The 11,921-nt window shown below is 39.1% G+C and overlaps 1 protein-coding gene across 2 annotated transcripts in view; it reads left to right on the top strand.

The window, feature by feature from the left end:
• The window catches only part of GKAP1 (G kinase anchoring protein 1), a 232,528-nt gene that overhangs the window by 133,267 nt on the left and 87,340 nt on the right, over positions 1 to 11,921 (top strand). Inside the window, exon 7 of one of the 2 annotated variants that reach the window (XM_006901950.1) lies at positions 7,607 to 7,759. The exons of the other annotated variant lie outside the window; for it this stretch is intronic. Coding sequence (XP_006902012.1) covers positions 7,607 to 7,759 — 153 coding nt within the window. The remainder of the gene's footprint in view (positions 1 to 7,606; positions 7,760 to 11,921) is intronic. 2 annotated transcript variants of the gene reach the window in all.

The following is an 11,921-nucleotide window of genomic DNA, read 5'->3' as shown; positions in this document are numbered from 1 at the left end:
ACATACACCCTTCCCAATTTTGAACCATGCAGTGTTGCCCTGCTCTGTTCTGACGACTGCCTCTTGGTCCAAGTATAGGTTTCGCATTAGCACGATTACATGTTCTGGGATTCCCATTCTTCTCAGAGTCAGCCACAGTTTGTTATGGTCCACACAGTCAAATGCCTTTTCATATAAGGATCTCATAAATACCATTTCAGATAAGGATCTCATAATTAGGTTTTCAGAATGCTATAGGGCCTACACAAGAAAAAGACTGTTAACGTGGTTAAAAAATAGGGAAAAGACATGGAAACACTTTTTACAGAGGAAGATATTTGTATGGCCAATAGGCACGTGAAGAATGTTCAGAATCACTGGCAATAAGAGAGATGCAAATCATGCCCCAGTGAGAAAACACCCCAGTAGCAGTGGCAAAGTTTTATAGGACAGCACGCAGTAAATATTAGAGAGGATGTGGAGAGATTGTAATTCTCATGTACTTTTGGGGGGTTTGTAAAATGGTACAGCCACTCTGGAAGACAGTTTGGCGTTTCCTCAAAAAGCTGGACATAGAAATTCCATATAACTCAGCTGTTCCACTGCCACGAATATACTCCGATGGCATTTGAACCAAGACACAAAGATTTGTACACCAATGTTAATAGCAATGTTATTAAAATAATGAGAAAATTAAATGCCTAAATGTCTATTAACAAGCAAATGAGTTGAGAGATTGAGGTACATTCACAGGATGGAATATTATGGAGCACTCAGGAGCAATGATTTTGAAAACTGCTGTATAACATGGAGAAGCTAGAGAGCATTATGCTGAATTAACTAACTCAATCTGAGTATGAATACTGCATAAGACCAGTATTGTTAAAATAGAAGGATTACTAGTAAGATGTGTACCAGTGTCTAAAGGGGAAGCGGAAGGAGTAGAGGTGCTCAGGGTGGGATGGGAGGGAAATCGTGAGGTCACAACGGAGGGAGGGGCGTGAAGGAATTAGGAAAGATCCAGTGAGGACCTAAAAATGTGGAGTAATGCTAAGCATGGATTGTTGTTGTTGTTGTTATGTGCCGTCAAGTCGCCAGTGACTCATAGCAACCCTATAATATAGCCCTAAACTCTGCCCTATCCTGTGTCAGTCCAACCATCTCCAACACACCTACCTCCATTACCCCAGTCACTGAATCAATCCATCTCATCGAGGGTCTTCCTCTCCTGCGCTGCCCCTCCACCCTCTGAAGCATGAAGTACCTCACCAAGGACTGGTCCCTCCTTGCAACATGTCCAAAGTATGTATGTCACACGAAGCTTCAGAATCCTGTTCTCCAAGGAGCAGTCCGGCTTCACCCTCTCCAGGACAAACCTGTTTCCTTTCCTAGCAGTCCATGGTATATTCAGTACTCTTCTCCAACACCACAGTTCAAAGCATCAATTCTCCTTCTATCATCCCTAGTCATTGTCCAGCTCGCCGATACATAGCAAGTGATTACAAAGACCATGGCATGTATCAGACGCACCTTAGTCTCCAGACTGACATCTTTGCACTTCAGCACTTTAGAAAGGTCTCTAACCGCAGACTTTACCATCGCAATACATCTTTTAATTTCCTGGCTGCTGGTGCCAGGAGTGTTGACTGTGGATCCAAGCAAACTAAAACTCTGAACAATCTCAATCTCTTCACCATCCATTATGACGCTGCCAGTCAGCCCAGTGGTAGGGATGATTAATTTTATAAAACACAGTGTATGTCACCAAAGACATTGAGATGGCAAACACACATGAAGAAATTTGTCCAGTTCCAGATGCATAGCAGGTGATTGAAAAGACCATGGTTTGTATTGGATGCATCTTAGTTTCACACTGGCATGGTTGCTCCTCTGTACTTTGAGAATTCTGTGACAGCAAACTTTTCCCATGTAGTGTGTTTTTTATTTCTTGACTGTTGGTGCCAAGGGTATTGTTAGTGGATGAAGTAAGGTAAAGTCATTGACAATTTCAGTCTTTTCACATGTTACTTATTGGTCCAGTGGTGAAGGTTTTTGACTTCCTTATGTTGAGATGTAGTCCATACTGAAAACTATAGTCTTTGGTTTCCACAGCAAGTGTTTCTAGTCCTTCTCATTTTTAGAGGCAACATTGTATCAACCTAATGCAGGCTGCTAGTGAATCTTCCTCCTATCCTGATGCCACATTTTTCTTCACAAGGTCCAGCTTCTTGAATGATTTGTTCATCATACAGTTTGAATAGGTATATTGCAAAGGATATAGCCCTGATGTATACCTTTCTTACTTTAACCCATTTAGTATTCCCTAGCTCCGTACACACATCAGCCTCTTGCTCTAGAAATAGGTTTTGCATGGGCACAGTCAAATGTACTGGGATTCCTATTCTCAGTGTTACTGATAATTTGTTATTGTCCACACAATCAGATGCTTTTTCATGGTAAATAAAACACAAATATACATTCTTGTGATATTTTCTGCTTTTCTCCAAGGTCCCTCTGACATCAGCAGTGCTATCCTTGGTTTGATGGCCACTTCTAAACCTCACTTGAACTTTAGGCAGTTCCCTGTCATTGTACTGTTATATGCAACAGTATTTTGTTTGCATGTGCTATTGATTGTATTGTTCACTAATTTCCACTTTATGCTGGATCTCCTTTCTGGGGAAAGGGAGGGATTGCAGCATCACCAGAGACAGCCTGACCCTTCTGGCCTCAGTCCTTGTACCTACTTAGCCAGCATTATGGTCCCTTATAGTAGAATACTGATAATGATGATTGTTATGGCCCATCATGTCAGAACCTACTCATCGCGGAACCTGAGTTTTCAGAGGTGATAAATTGCATGGGAAGAAGTTGCCCATCTTTTTCTCTTGTGGTGGAGCAGCTATTGAATTTGAACTTCCATCTTTGGGTTGGCAGCACAACTCCTTACTCACTAGGACACTCGATTTCCTACTCACAGTGGTCAAGTCAGTCATTGCCATGGATTGGAAATCTTCTCATTTCTAACTTTTCTTTGGCTTTCCCCAGACAGTAAATGGCACGAGAGGCAAGTGCCCATCTTTCTCCTGTATAGCCGTCAATGAATTCTAACTATCAGAGGCGCACCATATCTGGGTTAACAGCTCAACTCTCTCCCAATTACTCCACCTGAGCTGTTACGGAACTACTTGGTAATGGCTGTTATGTTGTTGTTATGTGCCATCAAGTTGCCTACGACTCATAGTGACCCTTTCTACAATAGCTCTGAATCCTGACCTGTTCTGAGCCAGTCTCACTGACTCCAACACACCTAATCCCGTTGCCCCAGTTACCAAGTCAATCCATCTCATCCAGGGTCTTCCTATCCTTTGCTGATGCTCACTCTTTCAAGCACAATGTCCTCCAAACCAGTCCCTCCTGATCATGTGCTCAAAGTGTATGAGACAGCTTAAAAATGCTTGCCTCCAAGGAGAAACTTGTTTTCACTTTCTCCACTAGGCCATAAGCTAACTATGTTTTGTAGTGACCCTGTGCACAGCAGCTCTGAACGCTGCTCCATCCTGAGGCAATCTCACTACCTCTAACACACCTATTTCCATTACCTCAGTTACTGTGTCAGTTCATCTCATCCAGGTCTTCCTGTCCTGCACTAGCCCTTCACCCTTCCAAGCATGATGTCTTTTCTCCAAGGACTTGTTGCTCCTGGCAACATGCTCAAAGTATGTAAGACAGAACTTCAGAATTCTTGCCTCCAAAGAGCATCTTGGTTTCATCCTTTCCAGAACATACCTGTTTGTTCTCTTGGTGGGCTATGGTATGTTCAGTATTATTTTTCAGTTCAAAGGCATCAGTTCTTCTGTCATCTTTGGTCTTTGTCCCACGCTCTGATGCATACATACCACATAATTGTGAAGATTGTAGCCTGGATCAGGTGCGTATTAGTCTCTAGATTCATCATAGCTCTTCAGCACTCTGGAGAGGTTCTGGACATCAGATTTTCCTAATGCAATTAGTTATTTTATTTCCTGACTCCTGGTACCAAGAATGTTTATTATGGACCTGAGCAAGCTGAAATTGTTGATAATCACATTCTTTTCTCCATGCCATTTGACCCATTGGTGAGAATTTTTGTCTTCTTGATGTTGAGCTTTAATCAATAATGAATACTGCAGTCCTTGACCTTCTGCAGCAAACATTTCAGGTCCTTCTCAGTTTCAGCAAGCAAGATTGTGTCATCTGAATAACACAGTTTATGAGTTTTCCTCCAATCCTGATGCCACATTCCTGCTCATTAAGTCCAGTCTTCCATTCTGTCCCACATATAGATAAAAAAGGTATGGAGACAGGATGCATCCCTGATGCACTCCTTTCTTGTTTTTGAACCATGCAGTGTTGCCTTGCTCTTTCTTGATGACTGCTTACTGATCCAAGTATAGAACAATCAGTTATTCTGATATTCCCATTCTTCTCAAGGTTAGCCACAACTTGTGGTCCACACAGTCATATACCTTTGCATAGGTAATGAAACACAGATATGCCTTCCTCTCTGGTCTTCTCTACTTTCAGCCAAGATCCATCTGACATTGAGGATGATGTCCCTAGTTGCCATGGCCTCTTCTAAATCCACTTATATTTCTGGTAGTTCTCTGTCAGTGTACTATTCCTGTCATTTTTGGATGATCTTAGCAGGATTTTGCTTGTGTTGATTTTGGTGATATTATTTGATAAGCTTTTGGGCAATTTATTAATGGATACAATTAAATTGGATAAATTATCCAGTTATAGGGCATATATGAAGCCATGAGCATGAGAGCAGTATTTTCTTCAACAAGAAATTGGGGAGGATATACTCTCTTGGAGAATATATAAAATTGCTAATTTTAGTTGTTGTTGTTGTTGTTGTTGTTGTTGTTGTTGTTATGTACTGTTAAATTGGCACTAACTCATAGGTGACCCGCTAGCAGGTTTTCAGAAGCCGTAGATCACAAAGGAGGTAGTTGCTCACCTTTCTCCCACAGAGTAGCTGGTGGATTCCAACTATATTTGCCTTTGGGCTGGCAGTGCAACTTTTTACCACTGAACCATCAGCGCTCCCTATATAGATGAATAAATAGTGATAAAATCTTTTCATCATGGAGGCATATTTCTTTTCTAAACATTATTTTTAAATGTGAAATATTTATCAGTGCATATCTACAATGATCAGTCTGTTGTGGTACTTTCATGAGGCAGAGCAAAAAAGTCAGTTGAACAGAATTGAAAGTTCAGAAATAAACCATTCTATTTACATTCAGTTGTGTTTTGAGAATCGCAACAGTGGCATACTAGATGACCACACTCAAAATAGCTTATTTTGCCCCTTCTTCACCGTCTGTACCAAAAAATGACTTAAGTACCTACATTTGAGGGTGAAACTCATAAAATTTTAGAAGAAAATAGAATGTCTTTGTGACTCTTGATTGTTGTTGTTATGTGTCATCAAGTCACCTGTGAGTCATAGCGACCCTATGTACAACAGACCTAACCCTGCTCTGTCCTGTGCCAACATCACTGTCTCTGACACACCTACCCCCAATACCCCAGTCACTGAATCAGTCCATCTCATCGAGGGTCTTCCTCTCCTGTGCTGTCCCTCTGCCCTCCCTAGAATGATGTCCCTCTCCAAGGACTGGTCCCACCTTGCAACATGTCCAAAGTATGTCAGACGAAGCTTCAGAATGCTTGCCTCCAAGGAGCAGCCTGGTATCACCTTCTCTAGATCAAACTTGTTTGTTCTCCTAGCTGTCCATGGTTTATTCAGTACTTGGGTACCACAGCTCAAAGGCATCAGTTCTTCTATCTTCCCTAGTCATTGTCCAGCTTTCATACACATAGCAAATAATTGCAATAACTGTATCAAGCAATAATTATTTTTTTGTTATGATCTAAAAAAATCAACTAAAGAATAAGAAATATATTTTACTTCACCAAAATTTGGGAGCGGTAGAAATGTGATGTAAAGAATATCATCAGGAAAGTGAATGACAACCCACTGAATAAAAAACTTTGCAAATTATATCCTTTATAAATGGGGACTTATATCTAAAATTTGTAAGGAATTTTTACCACTTTCTAATAAAAGCACACATAATTCAGTTTAAAAAATGGGCAAAGGATTTGAATGGACATTTCTACAGAGAAGACTTGCATATGGCTAGTAAGCACTTGAAGAGATGTTTAATATATTTAGCCTTCAGAAAATTAAAACCCTAAAATCACTTCTCAGAGAATTTATGCCTTTGGGATGTGGTGCTGGAGAAGAGTCTTGAACATGCCATGAACTTCCAGGAGAACAAATATGTCTGTCTTGAAGAGGGTAAGGATTTAAGGATTTTGAAGCTCTAACTCATGTACCAGAAGGGACCAGTCCTTGGAGAAGGACATCATGCTCAGAAGGGTGGAGGGCCAGCACAGAAGAGGAATACCCTGGATGAGATGAATTGACTTGGTAGCTGGGGCAATGGGATTAGGTGTGTTGGAGTCAGTGAGACCGGTTTAGTATAGGGTAGGGTTCAGAACTGTTGTATATAGAGGGTCTCTGAACCACAGGTGACTCGACAGCACATATCACCAACAACAAAACCACTTCCAACTTCACAGTAACTATAATTAAGTGAAGAAAAGAGAGGAATACCCACTACCAGCTGGATTGACAGTGATTGTAACAGTAGACTTGTGTGTGGATAGCACAGGATGTACAGGATTCATATCTTTTGTTCATAGGGTCCTATGAGTTGTAGTTGACTCAACAGCACGTAACAACAACAATAATTAAAAAGACATAGTAAGTGTGCTGCAGTCTCAGAGGCACACAGTTGAAATCCCCCAGCTGCTCTGGAGGAAAAATATGCACATTGTCCTCCCGTATGATTATCTACCTCTGAAAATCTGCTGGAGGGTCAGCTGTGAGTTGGTTCTGACTCAGCAGTAAACAGCAACAACAATTCAGAATGTAGAGATAAAAATTCCCTCATGTTCATGAAGGTTCATGAATGTGAAACTGGAAAACAATGAAGCCATTTTGGAGAACCATCTAGTTGTTCTGCAAGCGTGAATAAACATAATCAACAATATGACCCAGCAGTTTTCTTAAGTAGATAATCATAAAAATTCAAAGCATATATTTACCTGAAACTTGTATATGAATGTTCAGAATAGCTTCATCCATTAACACCAAGAAGTAAAACCAAGTCAAATAGTCATTGGCTGATGAACTGATAAACAAAATGAGATGTATTCATAAAATATTATGCAGCAATAAAAACAAAGTAGTGGTAGCCTTGAAAACAGTTTAAATAAAAATAGCCAATCACAAAAGGTTGTATGATTTAATTCATAACATATGTCTAGAATTGGCAAATCTATAAAGACAAAGGTAGATTGGAATTGCCTAGGCCTGTTGAAAGCTACAGAGGATATAATGGGAAAAGACTGCTGTCTGTGTCTGAATTGTTTGTCTTCTGGAAATAGGATCACACTGATTTGTCTCACTGTGATTTTATATTATCCTTCTGGCAGTTAACTGGGGTTATTAAAATTTATAGATTTTTGTTCTGAATGATAGTAAATCATAATTCATTTTTGACAGGAATTGAGTTCATCTCAGACTTTATCACATGATGGAGGATTCTTCAGTAGACTGGAAGATGATGTTCATAAAATTCTTATTAGAGAAAAAAGAAGAGAACAACTAACAGAATATAATGGAACAGATAATTGTACAACTCATGAACACAACCAGGCATGTAAAATAGAAAATTCTCTTAAAATCACAGAGAAATGAAAATGAAATGTTTCTTTTTCAAAAAAATATACAGTAGAATTTATTATCATTGTATTAAGTAAAAATTTTAGTATTATATCAGTAGTTTTCACACAAATATATTTCAGTGTTGAGTAGTACAGTACATTCATTTATTACAATTTATTGAGCTTTTTTTTTATCTGCCAGAAACTGTTAGTCACTGGTGGGGGACAGTGAGAATACCAAGATGAATATGACTTCCTTTCCTTGAGACACTAAAAGTAGTGAGTATATGAGGCAGTATCTTTTAGCCGTGGAGTCAGTCCAACTCATAACTGACCATCCATTGGGTTTTCAGAGGCTGCAAATCTCACAAAAGGAAAATACCTGTCTATCTTCCTCAGAACAGGTAGATTTAAACCACTTGCCTTTGGTTAGAATCCCAATCCCCTACCCACTATATAGAGTACCACAGGCCTCTCTCTTCCATATTTCCTTTCAAGGAGGGAGCTCCGTCCCTTTGGGGATGTAACTCTCTAATAAATCTTTCTTTAATCTTTTACTCTCATTTCTTTCTGCTTATCTTTTTCTTCTTGTCTCTGTACTCTAATAAAATGCTTCAGCCTATATATTAATGCTTCACGCACTAAAATCTACTCTGCCAAGAAACATTAAAATTGCTGTGTGCTATATTACCTTGGTACTTGGGCACCATCCCCTTTCTCTAGTCTCTTCTGCCAGGCATATTTCTTTTGCCTCTGTGACAAGGATGAACTAGGACACCCACCACCACATGTTAACATTTTGATGGCTGAAACCCAGGATAATTCAAGAAGACAGATTCTTTCTTCACCATCAAGGTAGGACCCAAACATCTAATTTTCTCCAAGTGTTCTACATTAAGCAGATGGCTCTACAAGGATACTATCTTATTCAACCCTGCTTCCCAATCCTGTGTCTGTCAACCCTCTTGGCATAGCAGCCAAAGCATTTAGAGACCCACTGAAATAGGGCCATAAGGAGATTCAAAGCCCCTGTAAGCAGGACAATGGCCAGTTCCAATAGAGAGCAGCTAGAATGATAATCTTCCAGAACTTTAAAAGATTTTAGAGGCTTAACCTCTCCAGCAGCAATGTTAGGATTAGAACCAAGAAAAAAGACAAAAGTTTATGGTTGGAAAATTAAGATACTAGAATCAGAAAGCCAGTATTGCTTAGATTTGGTGATAGGCATGTGATATCACAAGTATTGGGCACTTTAGGTACATGATCAGGGACTAGAATGAGAACCACTCACTAAACTTTGAGCTCTTGTTGCATCGTCATACAGGTCCAGACTCCAGCCCCAGGACCCACCCAGAGAAGGAGGAGATAAATAGGGTCTCAACTCACTAGCAGATTGCCTCTCTCCATATTTTGTTTCAAGGAGGGAGGTCTGTCCCTTCGGGGATGTAACTTTTTAGTAAATCAATCTTTACTCTTTTACTTCAAAAAAAAAAAAAAGAAGAATCGCAGATACTTTAAAGGGACATTTGTTCAAATTCCTTTTCAGTAGAAAGATTTTAGTAGAAATAACAATAGACATCTGCTTGGGTGAATTACGACATGTGGGTTGGGTTTTGAATGGTTAATCAGTTGCTTAAGCTGAGAAATGGAGAAAACACTTTGCTGCCTTGGTGAACAGTTAAGAACAGAGGCCCAGATTTATGATAGGCCTTAGGCTGATTGTTAAGGAAAAATGGAAAATTTTGTGTCTAAGGAAGAGGAAGTAAGTGAATTTGAAACAATATAATTGGAGTGAGTCATTTATTTAACACCCTTTTCTGGGATACTGAATAATTACAGATTTTATCCAATAAACCAGGAGTTGGCAAAGTATGATCTGTGGATCAGATTTGGTCAGCAGTCTCTTTTTTGTAAGGCCCACAAAACTTAATGACATTCACATTTCTAAAGGCCTGTTTTTTTAAGGTAATTCTTATTTTATATTGGTTTGCATACAAAATTTTTATATATTGTGTTTCATTTATATACATTGTGTTTCACACATTCCTCTATTCACATTGTCTTTTATAGGATCATTCCCATACATTGCATTTATAAAATTAATCACCATAGATCTTTGCCCACTATTCCCTGTCTTTTCAGGTCCCCACTAAATCTTTCCTAATTCCCTCCTTCCACTCACCAAACTCTGCAACCTCATGATTTCCTCCCTTTCCCACTCTTGGCCCTCCTCTACCCTCCTCTTCCCCTTTTGGACGTTGGTACACATCTTATTAGTTATCCTTATATTTTTACAATAATGGTCTCATGCAGTATTTTTCCTTATGAGACAAAGTTAGTTCACTCAGCATAATGTTCTCTAGCCTCTCCCATGTTACATTCTTTGTAAATCATTGATCCTGAGCCCTGCATAATATTCCATTCTGTGGCCGCATCACAGTTTCTCAGTCCATTAATTTGTTAATAGACATTCGGGCTGTTTCCATTTTCTTGTTATAATAATACATTTTCTTGTGAATAATGCTGCTATAAACATCGGTGTACAAATCTCAGTTGTTTTTCAGTTCTGTTTTCCTGGGGTAAATTTTCTAGGGATGTATAGCTGTAGAATAGCTAAGTTGTAATGGAATTTCAGTGTTCAGCTTTCTGAGAAACACCAGAGTGGTTGCACCATTTTACAGTCTTACCAGAAGTGACAGATACTGTACATAGCCAACAAAGCCTAGAATACTTCTATCAACACCTTTGTGGAAAAGTTTGTCAACTTTTGCAACAGACTAGGATCACTCAAAATATTTGTCTTAGGAAAAAGAAGCTTCCTTTCCTAATTAATCTCTTCTGGACTTGAGGGGTCAGGAAGAGGTTTAATATCCTCTGCATTTTTTGATACCATGTCTTAGATCTCATCATGTAGAAAAGTATTTTTTTTTAATTTTATTATTTTTTGTGCATGTACCGTCAAATCAGATCTGACTGGTGGTACAGGAGGAGATTGTCCCTCCTTCTCCGGCAGAGCATCTGGTGGATTCGAACAGTGTACCTTTGGGATTGCAATACAACTTCTTGCTACTAGGCCACCAGAGCTCCCCTGTAGAAAAGTATTTTACCTGCCAGACCTGTAAGCCTTATTTTTCTCATCACAAGTCTGTTCTATCCCACTTTCTCTTCATTGTAAAACTATAGTTTACCTTATGTTGATTTCTGATACATCAATCACTGTTATCTCAGCTGAAACTTTTTTAGTATGTAGGCTCAGTGATGTTTTTCCTTGTATCCTTAATTTTCATTCCTTTCTTGCATATGCAACATTGGTTAATATTACATACCTTCTTAATTCTAGCTTAATTTCTGGAGATTGTTTAAGTCATTTATTTTATTTTTGCTCCTTAGAATATAAACAGCCCGAACATAACTCATTTCAGGTTTCTAGTTCATATGTACTCAGTAATGAGGACACTCTAAATTGTGCAGCTGTTATTAACCTCCTTTTCTGATTTTTTTCCTCCCACATTAATGTAAACTCAATGCCCCCGACAGTTCTTAGATAACTTTTCTAGTTTTCTCCCTCTTATCCCACACTTCGTTAGATGACCACCATCTCACAGTGAACCTGTGTACAACAGAATGAAATTGTACCCTGTCATTTGCTAGCCCTACAATCTCTGCTGTTTTTCCCCCATGCTTTTTTTTCACTGTGCATTGTATCATTGCATCTCTTTGAAAGTCTTTCTCTTTTTTTACTGACCCTCACCTTTTCCAAGCATCTTCTCTTCTTTCAGAGATGGTATGCCCAAAATATGTATAACAGAGTCTTACCATTGTTGCACTTAGGCTGCATTTCCTCCATAATGGATTTTTTTTTTTCTTTTGGCAGTCTTCGCGAGCACTGGGGCTTTTTGTTTTGTTTCTCTTTTTTATATGTTGTCTAACTTTCACATAAATTAAAAAAGCATTTGAAAGTACTGTGGTTGGGCCAGGCACACCTTAGTCTTTAAACTGACACCTTTGCTCTTTAGCACTTTGAAGAGTCTTTGGGAGGAGATTTGTGATTTTTTTGACTGCTTCTTGCAGTGTTAATTGTGGATCCAAGTAAAATTAAATACTTGACTTCAGTCTTTTTTCTGGCTATCATGATGTTGCCAATTGGTCCAGGG

Source organism: Elephantulus edwardii, unplaced genomic scaffold (assembly GCF_000299155.1).
Source record: "Elephantulus edwardii isolate Elephantulus edwardi_28Jun2011 unplaced genomic scaffold, EleEdw1.0 scaffold00353, whole genome shotgun sequence".
In the NCBI taxonomy this organism is placed as follows: domain Eukaryota; kingdom Metazoa; phylum Chordata; class Mammalia; order Macroscelidea; family Macroscelididae; genus Elephantulus; species Elephantulus edwardii.
Note: the sequence above shows the minus strand (reverse complement) of the source record. Positions and strands in the feature narration are given on the sequence as shown.